At 42.2% G+C, this 24,252-nt stretch overlaps 2 protein-coding genes and 1 long non-coding RNA gene across 4 annotated transcripts; all 3 read right to left on the bottom strand.

The window, feature by feature from the left end:
* Positions 1–2,930: 2,930 nt before the first annotated feature.
* LOC133900912 (DEAD-box ATP-dependent RNA helicase 40-like) lies at positions 2,931–10,363 on the bottom strand. 2 transcript variants are annotated; one of them, XM_062342196.1, is made up of 9 exons: positions 10,215–10,363; positions 8,581–9,694; positions 8,135–8,484; positions 7,637–7,849; positions 6,874–6,942; positions 6,071–6,340; positions 5,205–5,555; positions 4,645–4,922; positions 2,931–4,501 (listed from the first exon to the last, which is right to left on the bottom strand). In XM_062342196.1, the coding sequence occupies exons 2-9, from the start codon at positions 9,617–9,619 to the stop codon at positions 3,160–3,162; spliced, it is 3,912 nt and encodes a 1,303-aa protein (XP_062198180.1). In that variant the 5' UTR covers positions 9,620–9,694; positions 10,215–10,363; the 3' UTR covers positions 2,931–3,159. The 2 variants fall into 2 exon arrangements, with proteins under 2 accessions (XP_062198180.1, XP_062198179.1); XM_062342195.1 differs by having other exon boundaries at positions 8,135–9,694.
* Positions 10,364–15,105: 4,742 nt separating this feature from the next.
* LOC133900865 (uncharacterized) lies at positions 15,106–18,376 on the bottom strand. The gene is made up of 4 exons (XR_009906602.1): positions 18,287–18,376; positions 17,319–18,097; positions 17,027–17,131; positions 15,106–16,199 (listed from the first exon to the last, which is right to left on the bottom strand). It is a non-coding gene; the product is annotated as an uncharacterized LOC133900865 (long non-coding RNA).
* A 649-nt stretch (positions 18,377–19,025) lies between these two features.
* Positions 19,026–23,658, bottom strand: LOC133900862 (putative disease resistance protein RGA3). Its single transcript, XM_062342124.1, has 2 exons — positions 23,386–23,658; positions 19,026–21,230 (listed from the first exon to the last, which is right to left on the bottom strand). Exons 1-2 carry the CDS (start codon positions 23,599–23,601, stop codon positions 19,167–19,169), a joined length of 2,280 nt encoding a protein of 759 aa, XP_062198108.1. The 5' UTR covers positions 23,602–23,658; the 3' UTR covers positions 19,026–19,166.
* Positions 23,659–24,252: the final 594 nt, after the last annotated feature.

Genomic DNA, 24,252 nt, shown 5'->3' on the forward strand with positions numbered 1-24,252 from the left:
GACAATACAACATGTATCTGATGTTGAAGTTTCATGTTTAGTAGTGCCACTGCCTCCAGCTTTTTGTTTACGATGAATTTTGTCTGCTTCTATAGGTGCATCATTTGACCTCTTACTCTGTACAAATGAACGTCTGTTCAGTTCTTCCAGTTCTGCAATAGATTTTGCCTTTTGTTGAATTTCCCCCCTCTCCTCTTCCTGCAGTTGTTTTGCATGCTGGGCAGACGACTCTCTCCTTGAATGCTGAATGCACCAAATAAACACAAGTTAACAACAACAAATGAACAAATACAAGATTCATGGACACGAGACTTACTTAGCCCTTTTGCACTGCTTCTTGCACACTTTTAACATTTCATTTATGTACATGCGCAGAAGGATGCGCCTAAATAGAATGTATGTTAGAATCACACTGTACAGAGAAAGAGTGCAACTTTTGAATGATACGCATCTATCTTAACATGGATATAGATGAATTTATAGAGTAAACTCCATTCCTGGAATCAACAGAAACATCCCTTTATATTTTATGTTTGAGTACTAACTATGGCATCTCAATGTAAGTCGGTCTCGTAATTAACAAAACAGTTCAGTGATCTTGATAATGTTAGAGGAAAACAAGTCCTCCTGGTCATGTACAAGACATCATTTACTTGACATTGGCAGAAAATTACATTGCATCATACAAAATGGCAATCACGTACCTGAATTTCATAATCAGGAGACTTCAGCATATCATCAGCAGTCCTCTCATGCACCTGCTGAGAGCTGTTCCCAGGAAATGATTGATCTTGATGAGTATTTGTCATAACCGGCAAAGAGTCAACTGTAGAGTGCTCTTCCCATCCATGTCCACCAATATCAGATGGAATGTCCTTAGCAGAACTACCATGCCTGTTTCTTGAAGTATTCCCTCCTTCATATACATGATAATCAGCAGATTTACCAGGCTTTCTACCTTCACTGAATTCAGTAACATGTCCTTCTGACAGATCAACTATTGCACGATTAGCAGACACATTTGATGGACCATTAGGCACAAAATTACTACTTTCAGAAACAGAATTAGCCCTGTCAAAGGCAGAAGCAATATCACTGGTGATAGCACTGAAGGGAATATCCTTTGCCAACTGATCTGCTTTTACATCAATGTTGTTTGGGTGTTCAACCTTGGATTCCCTGCATGAAGATACTTCAGACACGTTATGGGCACAAAGATTTCTAGTTTTGATGTTTAAACACCTTATTTTCTCTAACAACACCACATCCTTCTTGATGATAGGTTGCTTCTCAAGTGTATCTGATTGGTTATCTTTGACCTTTACAAGTATGTGATGAGGTAGACTTATGCCACAAGCATCAGCAGGCACATAAGCATAACATGAATCCCTGTTTTCTGGGTGATAACCACCATGTACTGGACGATGCCTTGCTTCTCCCTCATGGTTAGATATCAGTTAACTGAAAATACAGACCTGTCCCAACAAGAAAAACGCTATCAGTTATCTGTTTTATTCCATATAACTTGGTGATGCACAAAATTATGAGTTTAGATATGTGACTGCATGAACACCTATAAATAAACCTTATGCAAAACAATGTGGTATTGCATGTAGTCACCTTGTTGACTGTTTGACTCTGAGTTCTTGGAAACAAGTGTTGGGAAATCTTCTGCGCTTAGGGTAAATCCCTTTCTGTGTGATGTGGGTCCCTGCATTGGCAAAATGAATTATTGGATTATACATATGTATTCAGTTACCAGCCAACTTAACTTATATAAAGAGTGCGTACCCTTTTGGCAGCAGTTCTTAGTGGTGCTTTGAGAACTTCGGAGGAGAAGTTTGAAAATGCGAAAATTGAAAGCTTCCTGATATTGACTCTGTGCTTTGATGACAACTTATCGCAGTTGTAGAATTATACGGCGGTAATACATCTGATGCTGACACTGGATGTGAATTTCCACCCCTATCAAGTGATGAGTCAAGCAAGTCACTTCCAGCTGTCCCTGACCTTGAGCTTCCTCCAGAAGGAGGTCGGTCAGTGATGTTGCTAAACGAACCAGAACATCCACCATTGTTGAGAGACAGAAGCGAAGACGAACCCCATACATTTGATGCTGGAGGCATCAGTTTGTTGCCCCTTCTGAAAGCGCCCCTAGCATCCATGCCAAGATCCCATCAGATAGCAATAAAAGAGAATTTTATAATCAAGATAATAATAACATCCCGGCCTCCTACGGCAATTCATAAGGCTAGATGATCATAAGCACAATTAACACTCGACCCAATTAAGGATTTTATCTGCAGATGCTCATCATTTAGGTTGGAAAAAAAAAGGTCACCTTTGGCTCGCAAGTTGGTGGATTTCAGGCCATCCTCGAAGGATCCGGATCCCCTGATGTCACGGTGACTTCGTCGCTAACATGCGTCAGCAACGACGTGCGACGTCAAGGGATCCTCGTCCGTCCCCAGAACTCCCACGCCTGCAACAACACGGGACACCTCTTGTCGGCGGTGAGCACGCACACCGCAGCCATGGCTTCCCGCTTCGGCGCTCTGAGCGGTAGCTGTGGATGGCGAATAGCACGCGTTGGGTATGGGTGGGTCACTGGAGACGGAGAAGGCGACAGAATGGAAGCATGGTCGACAGTGGGCCGGCGAAGAAACTAGGAAGGGGAGCGGAGCGGGGGAAGAGGAATTGCTTTGAGATTCAAATTCGAACAAATTTAAAACAGTATCTAATTCAAAATCAGAGTAATATCAAAACAATGTTGTTTCCTTCTAATTTGTCGTTACCAACAGTTCAACCAAGAACTAGTGCAACCATTCATGCCAGATTGGTTGCAGCGATGATAAGCTCAGAAAGTTTCAAACAGAATTTGATTGAATCGAAATAATAGAATTAAAAGAAACAAAATGGAAACCAAAAGATGAACCAAAGATTACGGTTGCCATAAACCACTTCCTTTTTCTTCTCAGCACAAACAAGACCATACAAAACCATGTCATCTCCAAGAGACCACAGAAAATGCAGCAAGGATTTAATCATCGAAAACAACCGGGATCTAACATGTTCGGCAGGAAACTCATTCTTTCTCCATCGTACACCGGATTAAAGAGGGGGTAAAAAAGGGCAGTACACTAGTGATTATTAATCCCATTATACATCAGGTGCTGCCTGCTGAACTGCCGCACCAGGGAATATTTCGGCTGCAGGAAAACTGGGCATTGCGGCGTCAATCCCTTGGAAAGGTTGGTCCGTCTGTGCACTGCCAAAGTTGCTGCCGTTCCCCGCCATTAACAGTGTAGCCTCCTGGACCAGGCCACCCGGCGACATTGGCGACATTGCTGATGTATCGGCAAGTGATTGTGCAGGTGCAAGTGCAGAAACAGGAGGCACGGCTGGTCCTGGTACAGGTACAGGTACAGGCACAGGGGCAGGGGCAGGTCCGGGTCCAGTTAAAGCAGGTCCTGCTCCAGTCGAAGGTGGAAGCACATCAAAACCGGATCTTGCCCGGGGCCTGCGTTCCGATCCCGTGCCATGGTCACGGCTCCTGCTCCTGCTGCGACTCCGGCTGCTGCTGCGACTCCTGCTACGTGACCAGCTCCTGCTGCAGCTTCTGCTCCTACTCAGGCTCCTACTATCACTTCTTCTGTCATAGCCTCGCGACCGGCCTCTATCTGGGCTACGGCTGTAGCTCCTATCCCTACCCTTGTCGCCAAATCCTCTACGGCCATCAAATCTTCCCCGTCCATCTGAGACGTACCGATCATGTGGGCCTCGGTCAGAACGTCCCCTCCCACCAAATCCACGCCCCCTCCCACCACGTCCACCAGAGAAATCTCCCCGACCTCGTCCACCAAAACCGGGAGAATCACCCCTGCCACGTCCACCAGAACCAGAGAAATCACCCCTGCCACGCCCACCAAAACCAGGAGAATCACCCCTGCCACCACGACCACCAAAGCCACCAGGGCTTGCTCCACCTCTCCCGCCAAAACCACCAGATCCTCGGGCCCCTCTTCCTCCAAAACCACTGGACCCAGGACCCTCCCGTCCACCAAAGCCACCTGGACCCTTCCTGCCACCGAAGCCACCAGGACCCTCCCGGCCACCAAAGCCATCAGGGCCATCCCGGCCACCAAACCCACCAGTGCTCTCCCGACCGCCAAAGCGCCCAGGGCCCTCCCTGATTCCACCATAATTAACAGGGCCACCAGCACCAGGTTCAAAACGACCACCACCAGCACCATCCCAGCGGCTCATTCCAGAAGCCTGGTTTCTTGGACCTCCAGGCGCACCTCGTGCAGCCATATCTAACAGCTGTGGAGGGACCTGCTGGTTAGCACCTTCCAAGACTTTCACCAAATCACCAGCATATTTCCAATCTTGTTCAGAGAAGAAAGTGTACGAGACTCCAGTTGCCCCAGCCCTTCCTGTGCGCCCTATGCGATGCACGTAGTCCTCTATCCCAGTTGGAAAGTCATAATTGATTACCACTCTGAAAAAGCACATTATGGTGTGGCAATGAGTAACGGAAAGACAATCGACAAAATAAGCAGATCATAAAGCAGTTGTGAGTGTTCAGCGAGATAATATTAAACACCAAAATATTTTAAACCTCTGGCAATCAGGCAGCCTAACCTGATATCTTTGATGTCAAGTCCACGAGCAGCAACATCTGTGGCAACTAATATTGGAGCCCTGCCAGTTCGAAACTGATTGAGAACATGATCTCTTTCAGCCTGCGATTTATCACCATGAATACTTGCAGCACCAAAACTGCGACCAATGCCACGAGCAAGCTGGTCGCACATTTTTTTGGTTGAGCAGAATATGATGACTTTTGAACCCCTTTCTTGGTTTCTAAGAATCTGCTCTAGGCGTCGCTGCTTGTCCAAAGGCAGAACCACCTCCACATACTGCATATATGCAGGGGGGGGGGGCTTAGAAATGGCCACATAGTACAACAGATAAAGGCCAAGACACTGAAATTAGGTGCTAAAGAATGCGATTTCCGAACTACTTAAACATTAAAAGAATTATGAACGCTAATCAGCAGTGCCACTTTAAGAGACAAGAGTAGAGCATTCTTAACGCCAAGAAGCAGTACCACTTTAAGAGACAAGACTAGAGCATCCTAAATGAAGGCAATCATCCAGTATGAAAAAGAAACAATCATATGATTTGACTAATATGAATACCTGTGTGATGGATTTGTTGGCAACAAGTTCATCAATGCTGCCAATGTTGACCTGGATGGGATCTCTCAGTAAATCCCCAGCTATTTTTGTAACCTCCTTTGGCCATGTGGCAGTGTACATCAGAGTCTGTCTACTAGGAGGAAGCTCATCCACAATCTTCCGTATCTGAGGCTCAAAACCCATATCAAGCATACGATCAGCTTCATCAAGCACAAGTAATGAAACTTGATGGAGGCTAATCTTCTTCATCTCTAGGATGTCATTAAGACGTCCTGGTGTTGCTACCACAATATCTGCTCCACGCTCAAGTTCTCTTAACTGGGGGCCCTTTGAAGCTCCACCATACAGGCACTGAGTAAAAAGAAATAAATGATGATTTCAATGTAAGAAATCCGGCATGTCATCACGTAACAGAATACAAGAAATAATGCACATATTCTGCAAGGCAATTAAATTTTTAAAAAATCTTATTTGATGCACAGGTTCATGCAAGGCCATTCCATGGACTTGCATTTATAGATTTTTGTTCTTCCAAGTTTCAAGTATGCTGAGTTGCTAACTAATTTTCCAAAAAGCGCTAGGTGATAGGCAGGCAGACAAGGCCAGCCTAGCGACTAGGTGACCGCCTAAGCCACACTGCCTTTTAGAAAGGTGAAACTAACATCAACTTTGTTAAGAACCAGACTTGAGTTTAACTGTGAAGCCAATAGCAAGCATTTTTATTTTTGTATTAAAAAATTATTGACTATGCATTTTCCTACAGTGTAAACATTACACACCTACAGAGCTGCGATTCAATGGTTTTTCTCTGCAAGACAAGCAAAAAGCAGATGCATTTGTATAAAAGAGAACAGGCCAGAACTTACTGTGCAGGAGACTCTAGATGATCGACCAAACTTCAATGCTTCATCTTGTATTTGTGAAGCAAGCTCACGAGTAGGGGCCAAAACCAACACTGTAGGGCCCAATATTGGATTGTTTTGGCATCTTCTAAGATGTATAAAAGCAGGAATTAGGTACCCCAGAGTCTTCCCAGACCCTGTCTTGGCAATAGCTACTATGTCCCGGTTTTGCAGCGCAACAGGCCATGTTTGAGCTTGAATTGGAGTGGGATTTAAGAAACCAGCTGCGCGGATCTGAAATGACAAAATGAATAAGCATCATAAGTGCATGCACATCTGCAGCAGATAATGCATAATTGGTAACCCACGCCAAGTAAAAAATCGGCTATCTACAATGAGAAAGATGCAAAATGCTACCCTAAGTGAATATGGCTGCTTACTTAAGCAACTCAAGGCATGAAGAAGGGGCTCTTTGTTGATTCACAGTGGCAGAGACAAGGATGAAGCCTCAGCCACATTTTATAATCTGAAAGAACATCAATCCTCCCAATACTTGTCAGCAGAAAATAGCCCCAAGTATATCATCACAATGCCCAGAAGATGAGAACTAGTCGTCAAATTAAGGCATGCAGCATCACAGCATGTCACATGTGCTACATAATGAGCAATACCACATGATGTGCTTACTACCAGAAAAGCTAACTTTGACTCCTAAGTCCTAAGAATTTTTTTTGGTGGCCCATGCTGACAAGAATTTCTAGGTGAAGAAACAACAATGTTGATGATGCGCCCACCAGTAGCAAAGTGCAACTGAAGAGAAAACATACCTCTTGCAGGATCTCAGGAGGGAATCCAGTGGCCTCAAATGTCATAAAAGGAGCAGGAACGTTCTCACCCTGGATTTTTAAAGAAATAGGAAGGTATGTGACAGCCTTATAGAAACTGATGGGGAAAAACATAAAACATTGGTACAGACGTTCAACTAGAAAAGAATCAATAGATGACAGCATAAATACAAAGCATGAACTTGTACACCCAAAGAGATATTTTGAGCTCCTCAGTCCTCACCTAGTCAACTTTACCAACTTGTGCATAAGGAATCATGTCACACTATGACACTAAACTATGAAGAATTGCAAATCCCATGTTTTACTGATACCGAGAAGTCAATCACAGCATTGAGCTTGCATCATTTCAAAAGTATTTCTCTATGCATAACAAATTAGAATATCTGGATAGGATTGGAAAAGTATTTCCTTCTCTTCCATTTTCTCTAGTGGCAATTTGGATGCTGTGATTAATCATAGATGTATGCATCACATATGAAATGTCAATCGTATGCGTGCTATAAAGATAATATCTCTCTCTTTTCTCGTAAATGTTATTCTTGTCTCGTAAATGTTATCAAACAGGAGCAGTGCGTCCACAATGCACTAAGTATTAAAAAATATGTTAAATCACATGTGGAACAGTTACTTAGAATCTTTAACAAGCAGCAGTACAATGAAAAACAGCATCTGGAGAATATTTGAAGTTGTCAACTGAGTTTTGGTTTTTTTACATAAAATAGCCATGCAATTAACTCCTTACCATGGCAGTGACTTCATGGTGTTGACGATATGCATCAGCTGAGGAGATGCTCGGGAAATCTTGGGGAGCAAACATTCTGGATGGCGGCCGCATTGAAGCTTCACTGGGAAATGGACCATGGTTATGTAAATTTGGTACTAAATGTGGAGGTGCCATGTTATAACCACCACCAAAATTGTCTGGCTGAGGATACGGTGGGCCATTACGCATGTCCTGCAGCACAATATTATAAGAAAAAGAGAGTGAATGGTAAGAACTTCAGAATTGAGGTAACCGGCGAGAGAACAGATAGAAAGCATTGAATACATTACAAAACAATACGATTATTTCCATTCAAATACCAGTCATAATAATATATTGGGGGAAATATAGTTTCCACGATGCCTCATAATGTAACAGGAAACTTTATAATTTACTGGTGAGATATGAACTTCAAGTAGCACAAAGAATGGAGTTGACTTCATTACGATTTAACATTACTGTATGATAGATTATTACCAGTGGATTTTGTGGAGGTGGGAGAACAGCGAGCTTTGGCTGCTGCTGGAGAGTATTTGTTCCATCAAACCTTCCATAAGAGTGAACCTCGTCTCTTTCAAACTGACCCTCACTATTACCCATCTCAAAACCAACTGGAGGTCTAACTGGTGATGGACCAATATGATTTGGAACTGCATGGCTGCTAACCAGTTGTTGCCGGTAGTTTGTATCAACTCCGCCTTGATGCATTTGTGCAGGCGAGCTCATGAAACTCATGTTATTAGACTCAGCAGGGGTTGATCCACCAAGAAGATGCTTTGCTGGATATGATGGCCCTCCAACTCCAGGTATATTTAGCTGAGTAGGAGCTGCAGGATGTTGATGACTAGAAGGTAACTGCTGGTTTGAAAGAGGGCCTTGACTGTGCTGCTGATCAAGTGGTAATGAAAAGCCAGTTTGCTTACCTTCCTGACCTGCGTCACCATCCTTCAACAATGAACCTTGTTGCCCATGTGACACTTGGCTTAGCTGGGCACCTGCATGACCATAATGTGGCTGTTTTCCATGCTGAGGGGTGAACTGCAAGCCATGCTGGAGTTGGCCTTGTTGAGGGGGCATTTGAAGTCCTTGAGATTGAGAAACTTGGGGCAGTTGTGAAGCCTGGGCAGGTTGGTGAAAGCTCGGTGATTGCTGAGGGTGTTGCACTTGACTCTGAGGGGTCCTTATTCCCGGTGGCTGCTGACCTTGATTGTAAGCACCATGTTGCATTTGTGGCTGCTGACCTTGATTGTAGGCTGACTGGGGAATTGCTGGCTTCTGACCTTGATTGTAGGAAGGTTGCGGCATCGGTGGCTGCTGACCTTGATTGTAGGAAGGTTGCGGCATCGGTGGCTGCTGACCTTGATTATAGGCAGCCTGCGGCATCTGTGGCTGCTGAACTTGATTGTAGGCAGTTTGCGGCATTTGTGGATGCAGGTTGGCCTGATACGAATATGGTGGGCCTTGCTGTTGTTGCTGGGGTTGCATGTAAGGAACATGCTGGTATGGCATTTGTCGAGAATGTGTGTTGGGGTATTGAGGTGGCTGCTGCGGGACCTGCTGCTGCTGATATGGCACCTGTTGTGATTGCTGAAAGGAAGATTGATGTTGAACTATGTGCTGAAACGGTGGTTGCTGTTGCCCGAGCTGGCCAACCTGAGGATAGCCTGTCTGTCCAGGACGTTCCTGGTGCGCCGTCTGCCCAAATTGCATGCTAGGCTGCGAAAAATCCCCTGGTGCCGATTCTAGAACCTGTGTAGGAGTCGTCGGCGGAGGACCCACCGGCAAGGGAGGTGCAGCTGCAGCCGCGGCCGGCTTCTCGTACTGGGTCACATTTGTCTCAGGGTTCCAGTAGTACAGCGTTGTGCCATCGATTAGCCCTTTCCAGGGCGCAGGGAGTGTTGGGTCATCAGGAGCAAACCGAGGACCTGATGAATCGGCGGCGGCAGCCTCTAGAGCCGCCATGTCCAGCAAGGGTCTTCTTCTTGACTCTCTTTCCCAATGCCTCCCTTCCTATGCCACGACCATAATGCGATTGTCCTGCATATAAGTAAAAGACTTTTGATTTATTTATGTATTACCTTGCCCGAAACAATAACACTGACCAAGATTTCTTCTTTGTACTTGCAACCAACAACAACAAAGTCTTTGTCCCAACCAAGTTGGGTATGCTAGAGATGAAACAATAAAGGTACTAGTAATAGTAATAACAGTAGAGGAAACTCGTGCATAAGTTATGGTTGTGGCACGTGGATTTTCTAACTTCCACGCGCTTCTTTACACTTGCAACAAAATCCGTAAAATCCTAAATCCAAAAGCGACTAAATTTCCTATCTGAATCGATACGCAGAAAAACCTACACCCCGAATCCGAACTAAAAGCCAACCCTAATCACAAGGCTACCGCACCAATGGTCAATCGAACTCACCAAAAACACCAAATCCAAACCTGTGCAGAACCGAAACCACCAAAACCCTCGAGAAAAATCGACAGATGCTCGAAAATCCCAACAAAAAAATCGCAGCCAAATACGCGGGCAAGAGATTGGGTCGAGGATTACCAGATTGATAGGCGGAATCGATGGGCCGCGGAGGGCAAAATCGACTCCGCCGGGAGCAGCGAGCGAGAGAGGGATAAAACCCTAGCAGCAGGGAGAAGTGAGAAGAATCGTTTCTGCTTGCCCACGATTTTTTCTTCTTCCCCTCTAGATCGTCCCTTTTGCTAATTACACCTTTACTTAGTTGTTTTTATGGTTCAGGTAAGGACTTGCCCGATTATTTACGAATAAGCCCTTGGGAGATTTCAAGCTCTCTACCTTTTTTTGGTATAATATAACGGGACTGGTTTGTGTCACACCGGTGCCCGCCGGCGGTGAACCGGGACGTGAGAAAATCGACGAGCTCACCGGGATAAACTTCGACACGAAGAAGACGTCCAAAAAAGAATAAGCTTTTACTTTTTTTCTTATCGTTTAGGATATCGATACAGTTTTTAACAAACACATTTGACCATTATTTTTTATAACTATATTTTAATAAAAATTAGTATTTTTTATAACAAATCCACTACTATTATTTTTATATACCAAATTCGAATAGCTTTGTATATATTAGTGATTAAAATTTAATAATTTAACTAGATATATTTTAAGATAATATCTATTTAAGAATAGACATAGTAACTTATTTCATTCCTACCTCCGTGCAAGGAGCTGGGCTCTATAATCCCAGCGGTTACACCGTCCAATGGGCCCCACACACCCCAACTAGCACTACACAGCCCAATCGGCATTTGAAAGCATCTTCCTTTGCTATTGCTTTGTCTCAGGCGATGCTGCTCCTACTGCGTGCGTTACATTTTAAAAATGGAGAGGACAGGTCATCCAATTCGTGTTTGATTCGAATATCCATAAAATAATTATTCATCGCATGCCTTGCACCGCTGCTAAATGCAGCAATATGTAAGGGAAAGAAACCGATGTCTTATCGCTTATTAGTGTTTTGTTTGTTGTCATCACTCCTTCCCAACCTATTTCTATCATATATGACATGTCTCGTTAGACTATCTCCAACTATATTCTCTCCATTTTGTTTCTTAAGAAATCAAGTTGTAATGTGCATTGATTTTTTTGTGATGAGTGATTGATATTGTTATTTATTTAGTTTGATGATCTTCGGTTTTGCATGAGTTTTGATGTGATTTGAATTGATTTGAGATTTTATTTTAGTATATTGATTATGGACTAATTGGAATTGGAGTTGGAGATATGTGTTTGCTTGTCTCATAGTGTGTAGGTGATGGATGCAACTTGGCGGTCGATGGCGGGATGATCGGGGCCAAACGGAATGCTTGGTGCCAGACGATCAAAGAGGCCAGGCGGAGTCAAGGGTGATCCTAGCTGAACACATGTAGGTCAAGCAAAGCATTGAAGGCGGATGGAGACAGCATGTCGACAAAGTGAAGAGAAAGGGATACCGATGCAAGTGACAAGGCGGCCTAGAGGATTGGGAGCGGGAGAGACTTTCCGGCGGTCAGGATCGCATAACGGAGTACACGCGTCGACATCGAAGCCCTTGCTTAAGGTGTAAGCAAGGCAGTGAGTCACGCTTTGAAAAGCGTGCAGGCGGTTTTGCGGTTTGGTCTCAAAATCGTAGGAGGACTGGAGGAGTATGTGGCACCATCGCGAAGCTTGCGTCGAGGCGAAGCTAAGTCGTGAAGGCGCCGCGGCCGTTCGATGAATAAAAAAGAAAATGGATCAAAATACCCTCGGTGGTAGGTAGAAGTGCACTACAAGAGAGGGGTATTTTGGGGAAACGCTAGAAAACTTAAGGGTCAAGTTTTCTAGGCCTATAAATAGAGGGGTAGGGTTAGAAAGAGCTTTGAACCAACCACTTGAGCCCCTTATGCCACTCATTTGAGAGCTTTAGAGTTAGATTTTTAAAGGAGAGAAGGATGAGTGCTTAGCCTATCTAATAGGTGAGAGTTTTGAGAAATAAATCTTTGTAATCCGCCTAAAATAGGGCTGATCTCTTTGAGTAATTTAGTTTATGTTTTTTGCATATGCTTGAATTCCCATTCTTCTAGTTTCCCTCTATTGGTTCCCTTGCAAGTTTGCATGTTTTTCGATTTTCAGTTTTGATTTTCGTTTTAGTTTTTGGGCTAAAATTTCAGCACCTTGTGAGATCATTCTTCTTGTTGCTAGAGGCTTAAAAACTCACATACAAGTGTATGCTCATGGGTCTTGAGTAATATTGCCTCTAGATCATCAACTTGGAGAGGTTTCTTACCCGATGATCTTTTTCTTTGAGCTGCAATATCTCACCTTTGCAGGGTTATTTTTCTTGATGTTAGTGGCTTAAACATTCACATACTCATATATTTGAGCGAATTTTGAGTCCCCTTACCACTAGACTATCATCTTGGAGGATAACCTTATCCGGTGTCCATCTTATCTAGTTTCTTTGGAAGTTGCGAGTTTTTTTAACACAAAGACACATGGAATGGTCCTGAATGAAACCTATGGTTCATATTCCATCTGTGGAGTTATGTTCCTATGGAAGTAGTCTTCTTGCTTTGTCTCTTTAATTATTTTGCTTTCGCTTGAGCGTTTTGAGGTGAGTTGGGTGAGAAATAGGAAAAAGTCATCTATTTCAAAAGAAATTTGTTGAGGCGCCTATTCACCCCCTCTAGTCGTCATTCTCGTTCCTACATTTCCTTTCTGATTTTCTTTCCCGTTCTTATTCCCTTTATTTCCTCTCATCTCCAACAGCTTCCCTTCGAGGGGAATCGCGAAGGGAAAGGAAAGAAAATCCCGTCTTAGAGAAAATGACACTGGGAATCCCTTCGTGACGGAAACCGTTGGAACGCTGAAAGGAAAAAATTCTCATCGTGAAAGAATTCTGGATAAAAAAAAATCGTTGGAGATGATCTTATGATAACATGTAATATTTAACTTTATATCTCTCGACAACATCCTACCCTGTGTACGTTTTTCCGCCCTCCCTAGTTGCCAACATGCCATTGATTTTCTAGTTGTGTACCTAGCAAATATAAACTCTAGGTTAAATCTCTAAACGTGACTTCTTTTTTGCGTACAGCTCCCCAGCTCTCTTTGGCAATTGATCCTCACGGAACTTGGAATTTTTAGTATTTTGTTCCTAACATTGGTGGACTTCTTGTTTTTTAAAGAAGGAACAAGCATTTGATATTTGGATGATAAGATTGAAAATAAAAGATTTTGCTTAACCTTACTCCAAAATACAAAACTCAATGATGTCGAGCTCAAGTCAATGCTAAAATACTGGCTTAAGCAGCTGAACAGGCTCTCATTGCAGCTAGCGCTCAGAAGCTCTCCAGGGCAGGGTTCACGTTACCGACCGGAGGTCGGTTACCGACCGGAGGCGGTAACCGAAAAACCACGGTAACCGCGATTATCGGTCAAAAATTCAAAAAAATTCGGAGAAAATTTATTCGGCAAATTTTGAATTTTTGCGAAAAAATCGTGTTTTTACCCTCTCGGTAACCGCTCGGTTTTGGTCGGTAACCGCTCGGTTTTGGTCGGTTACCGAGTGGTTTGGGTCGATTACCGAGCGATTTTCTCGCATTTTTTATTTGGTCGGTTATCGAGCGGTTTGGGTCGGTAACCATTTGGTTTTCTCGATTTATCGAGCGGTTTTATCGAATTTCAGCGCAGTTCAACAAAAAATCTAAAAAATGGTTCAATCTTGTAAAATCAATAACTAATTCATCTGAGCTTCAAATCAAGTGAAACAAATTTTGTTGGCTTCCTTGTAACATGATCTACATGATAAAAGTATTTATACTCATAAAAAAGTTCAAAATTTTCTGTGAGAAATTTTATTTGTTAAACCAAGGTAAATGCATAGTTTACTCTTTGCTAATCCAAAAATCATGAAACTAATTTTGTTAGTCTTATTACATGATCATATATCTTTTAAAAATATATGAACTCATGAATTAGTTATCGTAACATGCATGATTGTGTAAATGTGTTGCGACTAGATTAATTCATAACTGACCCATCACACCTCAAAAATTAGTGAAACCACTTTCATTAGCTTATTTATATTATGATTTACGTAGAAAAATAATATTAGACATGAAAAAGTTAATTATAGTGCTGTTTCTTAACATATTCACTTTATGCTTGTGAACTTTGTAAAAATAATAGAGAATTTAATAAAACTCTAAATAAAGTGAAATCAATTTTAAAGATTCTCTTAAAATATTTTTTATACAAAAAAATATGTGTTTGCATGTTACACTTTTCCTTAACGTGAGTTAATAATTGAGCCGCACGCTTCAATTTTTTTCATTTTTTTTAAAATTTCTCCCTATAGAATATGATGCAAACGACATTATTTTTGAATATTTTTTTTCATAGAAGATCTTAGAATTGTGTCTAGTTTTTTTTAAGATTTTTTTTGAATTTTTTGAATTTTTTGAATTTTTTTGAATTTTTTGAATTCAAATTTCGGTTACCGTTCGGTTTTTGAAACCGGACCGGACCGGGAAGGTCGGTAACCGCGATTTTTGGGCGGTTACCGACGGTTTTTTAACCCTGCTCCAGGGTTGGTGTTAACTAGTACTGCAAGTATAATTTGTGCCACCTCATCAAATGAAGTTCAGGTAACTTTTGAGGTGTAGCTTGACAGTCCCCAACTCCCCATGCCTCACTTGCCCTCTGTGCTGCCCTGTCCCTCTCCTAGCAACTGTCCTTTTTTCTTCTTCTTAAAATAAAATTTGGCATTTGCCCTTTTCGGTGAGTAGATTTTGGCATTTTTAACACACGTACTCGTAAAAATATATTCAAATAGAGATGATGATGTTTTCCTTGCACGATAGGTAACATAATCAACACTCTGGTTTTCTTATGTTGTCACAGCTGCTTCATTGTTTCTGCTTGCCAAGCCATGCATCCCTTGGGAACGAACAACAATTCATCACAATACATTAATAATCCCTGAATTTTAATACCATAAAACAATATGTTACAACCAAACAAAAAGGATTACAATGGTTTGAGAACCGACAACCGAACAAAAACTGTAACACCGTGATAGACCAGTCAAACATGACAGAAACACCAAAAAAAAAAAAGAGTCGACCACTTGTATTATTCCATTATTGAATGAATGGAAATGAAGTTGATTCAGATTCCCAAAAACAGTCAACGACCGCACTTGAGACAAGTTTACGCCTTTTGTTGAATTTCTGTGATTGGAACCACTGCTCTGCATGGAGAGTCGACGGACTTTATTGCTAGGCGCTGGCATCATCCAGTGGCCACCAACCACAGTAGTAATAAAATTTTCTTCGCTTGACTTGGACACGGTATATTCAAGAACCATGTCATGAACTTGAAAGGTTTTTACCTTTCCATTGCTGCTGTGCTCCACAGGGCGTACTATCTTCCTTCTCATGAGCTGATTAAAGTAAGTTTATGCGACATCCTCCTTTGTCAAACATTTCTTCTCACTAACAAAACCTTCAGCTATCCATCGCTTCTTGCTAATTTTCCAACCTTTTGGAAATATACTCATGTACAATGAGCAGGTCTTGAGATCTCCAGGCAAATCGTTGTAGCAACAGTCGAGTATCCTTGTAACCCCATCCAGAGTAAGACGATCTACTGGCTCAGGAAATAGCGATCTACAAACTTCACACCTGCTTGGATTGCAGGCAACAAATCCAGCTATGGTAACTATGGCCAAAGGCAGCCCCCCCCCCCCCCCCGGCGCATATTTTCCATATCTCCTCAGCGACTTGGTCACGTACTTTGTCACTATGTCTGCTGCTTCAGGATTCAGAAACACTTTGATCAAATAACCTCTTGGAGTCATCACCATTGAGAAAATCAATTGTATGCAGAAGATCAATTCTGTCTCCTTGGGAGCACGTCGCACCAACAGCTTGAAATCTTGTTGTCACAATTATTCTACTGCCTTTGTTATTCGCTGGCAAACAAATTCTGATACTCTCCCATGTTTTTGCAGACCACATGTCATCAATTAAGAGGAGATACCTAGCAAGAAAAAGGAGAGAAAATGCAGATGAGAAAAAATGAACACTGATCCAAGTTTATCTTCTGTGTGAGACATATCAATTGTTAGGTGAGACTCCTCTACCGGTAAGCTTATAAAGTTAAATCTATGAAGATGAATCCACATCAAACATATTAATATATTATACAATCAATAGTGTTAAGTGGTGGTGCCGTGTTGGTCTAAGAGGCTAGAAATCAACATATTAATCGGGAAAAAGAAAAAAAAGTTGCATCGCTTAGTAGGTGGTGGTTCTCCCCCATCAAACTGTGATTTGTTTTCCTTATGGATGTTCTTTATGCCCTGATCCTGTTTCACTTGACTCGCTTGCTGCTTCAACACAATGGGCATCAGTGACTAGTGAAATTGAAGTATAAAATGGAAAACTGAATACTGCAAGAGATAGGTGATTATATTTAACAAAGAGATACATGCCATCCCTTAATTAAAGCAATTAGCCACACTTATTAAAAAAATGCATATGGGTCGAGTAAATTTTCAAAGCAATAAGGGTCCATACAAATATGCAGGAAAAAAAAACATAATATACATTGAAAAAAAATATATCGATTTGCCTTTTCAGCATAGGTACTCTCATTAGCATGGGCAATTTCAACATGGTAACAATCATAAGAGAAGCAAGACCTAGATCTGCGATCCCCTCCCCTTGAACAAGTCCGTGAGCGAGAACGCTATTTGTATCACTGTGCTATGAGTATCGATTATTTAACATGGTGGAGGATTAATATGTCTATCGTATCTGAATACATAAATAATGGTGGATTATTCAGGACCTTCACTCTCATACCTTCTTGAACGAGAGCGAGACCTAGATCTGCAATCCCTTCCCCTTGAACGAGACCGTTAGCGAGAACGATGCCTCCAATGCCCATCTCTTTCGCAGTCTCTTCTCCTGTTTGTTGTTACGTACACCAAAGGTCAAAATTTGATACATAATATAAGCAAAATACATGCGAGTCTCTCACTAACAATCTGACATGTCCAGAACATAATTGAATAACTTCTGATGTACCCACAAGAACCAAGTTGCAAACAACACTTTTTCTGCAGTGTAATAAGGTGGATGTAAACAGACATACCTTTCAGAATTAAGGCCTCTGTAACGATCCTGATCATCAGGATGGTCTGTGTTCCTTTCTTCCACGGTGATGCCTACTGTGGCGATCCCGATCCCTGTCCCTTCCTCTATCTCTGTCACGGTCCCTGTGATGATCCCTGTCCTGGTCTTTTTCTCTATCTACGTCTCTATCCTTGGATTTTGACAACCCATTATCACGTGGATGTGTTTAGCATTTTGACCAAAAAAAAAAATGCAAAACACTACCAGCAAATCTTCGTCATGAGCAATCGAAATAGGAAAGGCCAGCGGTCAGTATTTCCATGCACATGAGTTTTTGGCACTGTCAAGTAACTTGGATGGTTGCATCAAGTGGGCAGGTGAACGGTTAAGGAAACATAGGTTCACATCTACAGCATATAATAAAGTTGCACTTCCCCATTCAGTTTTGAGTTTCAAAGCTCAATGTACCTTTATGACTTCATGTGTTAAGTCGTGCTATTTTGACACATTAAAAACTACAGATGAAATGAGTTTTCGCAAAGAAAACACTAATAACATAATCAGCACATCCCAAGTTATAAAAAGGAGCTAATCAAATACTGCCATTTCAAGCACTGCTATGGATCTATCAGCACCATTGAAAACCCTGCCTTGTCCGTAATCTCCACAACGCACAGTGGCTGCTCAGTCGTCACACCATTGAATACCACAGCAAGCGGAAGGTACCGGTCCGAAAGCAGCCACCCGCATCAAGATCGAAACCGACGAATCTGGAGGAATCCCCCAAGCGATTCGAGGCTACACCAAAGAGCTCCAATCAGGTCCACCGCTCGAATCCACGGAACCGCAACGCGTCGCCACCGAACTCCCCCAGCCCAAACACCACTCGAAACCCAACGAGGCTCGAGGCGCCAGCGCGGGCAGATGGAGCCGACGCGGAGATCGGGTTCCAACGCAGCAAGGAAGGAGGAGCCCCAAGATGCTCACCTCGGTGCGGTCTGCATCGCCGCCGACGTTGGGGTCGTCGGCCATGTCGCGTCGCTGGAGGTTCAGGTTGGAGGGTTTGGCGGCTTTTCTTACCCGACGGCCAAAATTGAAATTTGTTTTTTATTATTTATCATTAAAAAATTGAAGAGCATTGAAATACTGTATTTTTATTTTAACATATTGCCTAGTTCTGTATTTTTTTTTCTTCAAACGAACTTCTATTTTTATAATTTTTTAATTTTCGAAACATATATTAAAAAATCAGCGGAAAGAGGTTCAGAACCGTATGCATATTTATGGAGAAAAGATGTATGCAAATTTGTATTCGCGACATTATTGACCCAGAGTTAGTTCGCGATACACATAATATAGTATTATCTGTTTGGTTCATGGATCACGACAACAAATCATTTTAGTAATTATAAGATACACACAACGAAAGGCGTGCCATCGTCTTTCCGAATTAGCAAGGAAGAAAGAAAAGCACCCATCTACACTAACGTATCACAATTCACAACCATATGTCCATAACGGTCGTGATATTTTCCAACTGCCATTTTTGCTTACAGAACCTCCCCAGGTCGTCACCAGCATCAACGAGTCGAATGTGCTTAAGAAACTGGGGCAGTGTCGGAAGGACCTTGATATTAAGACAATCAATGATTTCCAATTCCTGGAGCGACGTGAGCCGCTCCAGATGATCAGGCAAGGCGTTCCAACCGCACTCAACAAGGCGGAGGGAACGCAGGTGATGGAAGAACACACTACCTTCGGGAATAGGTTCCAATTGGCTGCTGCATGTACAGAGCGCAAGTGTGTGTATGTTATTTGGGCCGCTGTGATGACCCCCCAACATCCAACTAGGATACCAGTTACCGCTCTAGTCCGAGATACACAGGTACTCAAGCTGGTTCGGTGGGCAAAGGCCCTCGAGAACCTGTGCTTGGACGACTTTTTCTTCTTCCGAGTACTCTGCTAAAACGTCAAAGAACAGTACCAGTGTTGTGATCAGCTTCTTGCCAGATACGTTGGCTTCAAGAGCCTCCTCTTTGCTTTCAACAGTTTCAAGACCTTTGATACGCAGGATGCCTCGAAGCTTGTTCAGGTGCTTCAGCTGTTTCAACTCGTACCCAGCTGGTTCCTTCCTTGTTCTGAAGAATGATTTCGTGTGGAGTGACGTCAGGTTGCCAATGCTGGGAATATCTCCAGGGATTTGCCGCAAATGGGTGAGGTTACTCAGATCTTCACGGGATAGTTTGCAAAATGGAACATCGATGATCTGCATATGATAAAGCTTGCTCAATGTGCTTGGAAATACCAGATCCACGTAGACGTTGTAATGGACCGCATCAAAACTAAGATAACGTAGATGCTTCATCTGGCCAATTGATTCTGGGACTGAGAACACTAGATCTTTGTTGGTTTTTACTCGTACTGTCAGCACCCGCAGTTTCCTCAGCTTCTTGAACATACCCTCAAAGACTTTTTCCTTAATCAGGTCGTGCCCTTCCTCGACGTCCCCTAGTGGTATACCAAGCATATCCTCAAACGACTTGTACTTCTCCTCAATGATCAAAGTGCGCAGATTTTCCAATTCCAAAATTTTCTCCGTGATCTCTGCTCTATTATAGGTCTCAATGAAAAGGTGGCGAACATCTGGTGGAATAACTTCTGTCGAGCCATTCACATCAATCCTAAAAAAGTGACTTCCAGCAACCCTCTCTGCTAACTCGTGCAGCATATCATGAATTGTAAGATAACCTGTTCTTTCTACTTGCAGAAATGAGCAATTCCGTAACTCGTGAATGTAGGACTGACCTAAATCTTCCGTGTCCTCTGTTGCATTACTATTTGTCTTTACAAACCCTTGGGCTATCCACATGCGAACCAACTTACATGGTTTCAACTTGTGTCCTCTGGGGAAAGTGCTGCAGTATTCAAAGCATCGCCTGATGTCCGCACCAAGTTGCTGATAGCTCCACCAAAGAGCTCCAATGGTCTCATTCAACACGTCAAGGTTCGCTGTTGTTCTCCAGAACTCGATATCTGGGTTCATCCCAAGCCGTCTTGCCACTGTCTCTGCTGCAATAGGCGATTTGTGAAGCTTTTCCGCAATCTCTCTCCCAATCCTTCCATATTCCAAATCACCACTTTTGCCTGCATAGTGCATGAACATTGAAAAGTACTCATCTGCTTCCAAATCAGATATTTTAATAGGTTCCTGAGCACCTAGAGCTATAACTGCTTCTTCTCTTTGAGCTGTCACCAGGATTCCGCTTCCACTCTCCCCAGCATCGAGTGTGCGAAGTAGAATGCGCCGTTCCTTTTCATTATCCTTATTGACCCAGAGATCATCCAGTACTAACAAAAAACGTCTGCCTTTCAATTTTTCCTTCAACTCATTGCATAGACTTTTGGTATCACGCAATTTTTCCTTTTCATTATCGGAGGTCTGGTCTTGCGAGGGCCGGTCTTGCGTCATCTGCTTCAACATATCAAGCAATATATCATCCAGTTGGAAAGTCTTAGACACTTGAATGAAGATGACAGGGTCAAAATATTTGTCTTCGTGATCTTTTTCATGGTCACAAACATATTGCGCCAGGGTACTCTTCCCGTAACCTGAAATGCCATATATGCCAACCACAGAATATGGTCTACTGGTACGGGAAGCATCTGTGCCCTTACGAAGCATACTACATATACGCTCACGCTCCTTCTCCCGACCAAATACGTCCCCTTTAATCCCGCTGAGCTGATGGTCAAAATCCTTCTGTTTGCTGCGGCTTTCCTTGTCAGAAAGTTCGTTGCTGCTGCTTCGCTGATTCAATAATAGATCTGATTTCTTCGAGTCAATGGCAATATGTTCTATGTTCTCTATTCTTTTCCTCAAGCTCTTTCCATCAATAGTAAGCAGGGGAAAATCTAATCCAATGCCGTCCTTCTGCAAGAAACAAGACTTAAATGATTATCCTAGCCACATATTCTGCTGGTACTCTATTCCTTAAAATGTAAATATGTTGTTGTAGAATGTGTGAATCAATTTTTTTACATGACAGCGAAATGCACACGATACTGGGAAAATTGACCAAATCGCAACAATGTAATCAACTAAAATTAGAACAAGAACAAGATGTCTCTTGGCTGGTTGGGAAGTTGGGAACCGTCTCTTGCCAAAAACCATCACTTCGAACGCACTCGTAGCTAAAGTTGTTAAAGTACCAGTGTGTTCTAACAACACACAAGTATCGAGTACCATGGCCTGACACGTTTCCATTCTCTTATATAGGTCAATATGGATTTTTGTCCACTTCCAGCGACCTGACTATTATGGATGTGCCCGTCGAATGTGCCTCCAAAACGATTTAAATGACCTCTGTGGATTGATATCTATTATATTATTATTTGAATGTAAAAAGAAACCACCAAGTTCTCTCTCAAGGTAACAAAATTGCCATGTTAATCGAAAAAAAAAAATCTAGATCACTCATTGTTGTGAATATATAACGGTCTAGATTAAAACAAAAACTACATATCAAATACGATTAATGAATAGCTAAATTCGGAAACCAAAAAGTACTTATCAAATACGATTAATAAATAGCTAAATTCGGAATAAAAATTATAGAAAGGTAGCAGTTCGATTTCCTTATGGTTTGGAAAGCAAAATATCTAAATAAAGAGTCCAAATAAAATAAAATAAATAATAAATGAAATTGGGGTCATAATAGAAAAAAAAGATCCATATCAAATATAGTCTTAGAAAAAAAAAATCAAATTATTATAAAAATCAAATACCTAAATAAAGAGTACATGTAAAATACAATTAATCAATAGCTAAAATTCGTAATAAAAAAAAATCTTACTAAGATACTCCAAAGTGTAATGAAGGAGGCAATGAAAATAGGAGGAGGAAATAACTTTAAGATTCCACGTATGAAGAAAGGGACCTAGAAAGACTGGGCACCTGCCTTTGCAGATAGGTTGCGAGTCATCAATTGTAGGCGAGGCTATGACCCAGCTTGCTGAATAATTTGACAAGAGAAAATAGTGTTTTGTTATTGATGCCAAAATGTACTGGTATGCAAGTATGCATGGAACCCTTTAATTTGAAGAGTGAATGTCGCAACCATTTTGCCACAGTGTGGTGCAACATTCATATGAGAAAAAAAAGTACACGAAACGGTGCAATAAGTAGAAACGGCGCGAAGCGATGGGAGCGACGCGCGAGCACTCTCTTTTCTCGTGCTCTTTTCTCCCGCTGAACGTTTTTGCATGTGAGTAAACATAGGGAGACTGAACGTTTTTGCAAAACGAAGAGCCTGCATGCCGCAGTAAATAAACAAGCATTAACAGCAGGGGTACGATAGTCCAAATGACCATCAAATAGCTAAAACGACTTCTTTTCACATGCAATCAATCAAAGCCCAAAATAACTACTTTTAAAGACTGGAGGGAATAATAGATTAAGAAGCACCGTATAGCTCAAGGACGTCGCATCAAGCAGGCAGTAGGTAAAGCACAACACGCAAGCAAGATAAATCTATTCTGATTTTGGTTGGACTGCTACACCTGATGCACGATTTTAACAGTTGATCAAAACATATACGAATCAAACAAATACATATGTACGTTTTGGGTCAAGTTTGGAGCATAAATAAATTTCTCTTCCACTAACATAATTTTTATCTCTTCTTCTAATTTTATGCATTTTATAACTAAATGACACTAACCTCATAAAAAAAAAGATAAAAAGACTAATTTGTAATCAAAGGTTACTGTGACAAAATATTGCAACGATACTAGCCACGCTATTTACGTGAGCCACTTGCTAGTTTGAAGCTATTTTTAGAGACAAAGACCGCTCAAAATTTTAATATTAAATAAAATGTTAAGAGTGAAAATATTCCAATAACAACACTCTTGACTATCTTAATGGACCGGAAAATTGGGGATCTTGATTTCATTAAGGCGGAGGGGGGGGGGGGGAAGGCTTATTTTGCGGAACAAAATGACAAGATAAACTTTACCAAGATCACAGTGCATGCACTGCTCCTAGAATGCTGCAGCTGGAATTCGACACGAGGATCAGACGGTACCTTGTTAACTTCGATGCCAACCACTTGATATGACCAGTCCCGGTAAGAACGGGCAACCGTATACGCATTGGCTAACCAGCTGCGTATGGATTGCCAATAGTTACTGATGTCGAGGTGCCTGCACCAGCCACGGAGCCTCTGGACTCCGGAAATGGAGGTTGCGCCGCCGGAAATCGGTAGTGGCGCACTGGCACCTCTGAAATTCTCCGGTACCATCTCTGCAATTCTCCGGTACCATCTCTGCGCTAATTGCTGGGTGGAGTCTACGCGTCGTCCAAACCAGGACGCCCTGCAGCGGCCAATGTCAAGATTTAGGCAGCTCCCCAACATTTGTCTCCCTTATGTCAAGAGTTTCAAAGTACTCGAGTTTCTCAATCTTCGAGGGGATTTTGGCAATCTCTGTTCATCATAGGCTGTGTCATGAGCTGCAGGAAATGTTGAAGCCATGGCTTGCGGGGGTGGTGCGTCGAATCCACTAACTCGCTTGCTGCTTCAACACAATGGGTATCAGTGACTAGTGAGAAACTGAAGTATAAAATGGAAAATTGAATACCGCAAGAGATAAGGGTCCATACAAATATGCAGAAAATTAAAGCAATTAGCCACACTTACTAAAAAATGCATATGGATCAAATAAATTTCAAAGCAATAAGGGTCCATACAAATATGCAGAAAATAAATAAATAAACATAATATACATCAAAAAAATATATCGATTTGCCTTTTCAGCATAGGTACTCTCATTAGCATGGGCAATTTCAACATGGTAACAATCATGAGAGCAACAAGACCTAGATCTGTGATCCCCTCCACTTGAACGAGACCGTGAGCGAGAACGCTATTTGTATCACTGTACTATGAGTAACG

Source organism: Phragmites australis, chromosome 19, assembly GCF_958298935.1.
Source record: "Phragmites australis chromosome 19, lpPhrAust1.1, whole genome shotgun sequence".
NCBI lineage: Eukaryota > Viridiplantae > Streptophyta > Magnoliopsida > Poales > Poaceae > Phragmites > Phragmites australis.

Excerpts from the sequence above, each read along its gene's own strand:
- LOC133900912 (XM_062342195.1), bottom strand. The coding sequence starts at position 9,619 with ATGGCGGCTCTAGAGGCTGCCGCCGCCGATTCATCAGGTCCTCGGTTT. Across the intron at positions 6,943-7,636 it reads ACCATGAAGTCACTGCCATG|GGTGAGAACGTTCCTGCTCC; the intron begins GTAAGGAGTTAA and ends TTAAAAATCCAG. Across the intron at positions 6,341-6,873 it reads CTCCTGAGATCCTGCAAGAG|ATCCGCGCAGCTGGTTTCTT; the intron begins GTATGTTTTCTC and ends TTGTCATTTCAG.
- LOC133900862 (XM_062342124.1), bottom strand. The coding sequence starts at position 23,601 with ATGGTACCGGAGAATTTCAGAGGTGCCAGTGCGCCACTACCGATTTCC. Across the intron at positions 21,231-23,385 it reads TTGGCATCGAAGTTAACAAG|AAGGACGGCATTGGATTAGA; the intron begins GTACCGTCTGAT and ends TGTTTCTTGCAG.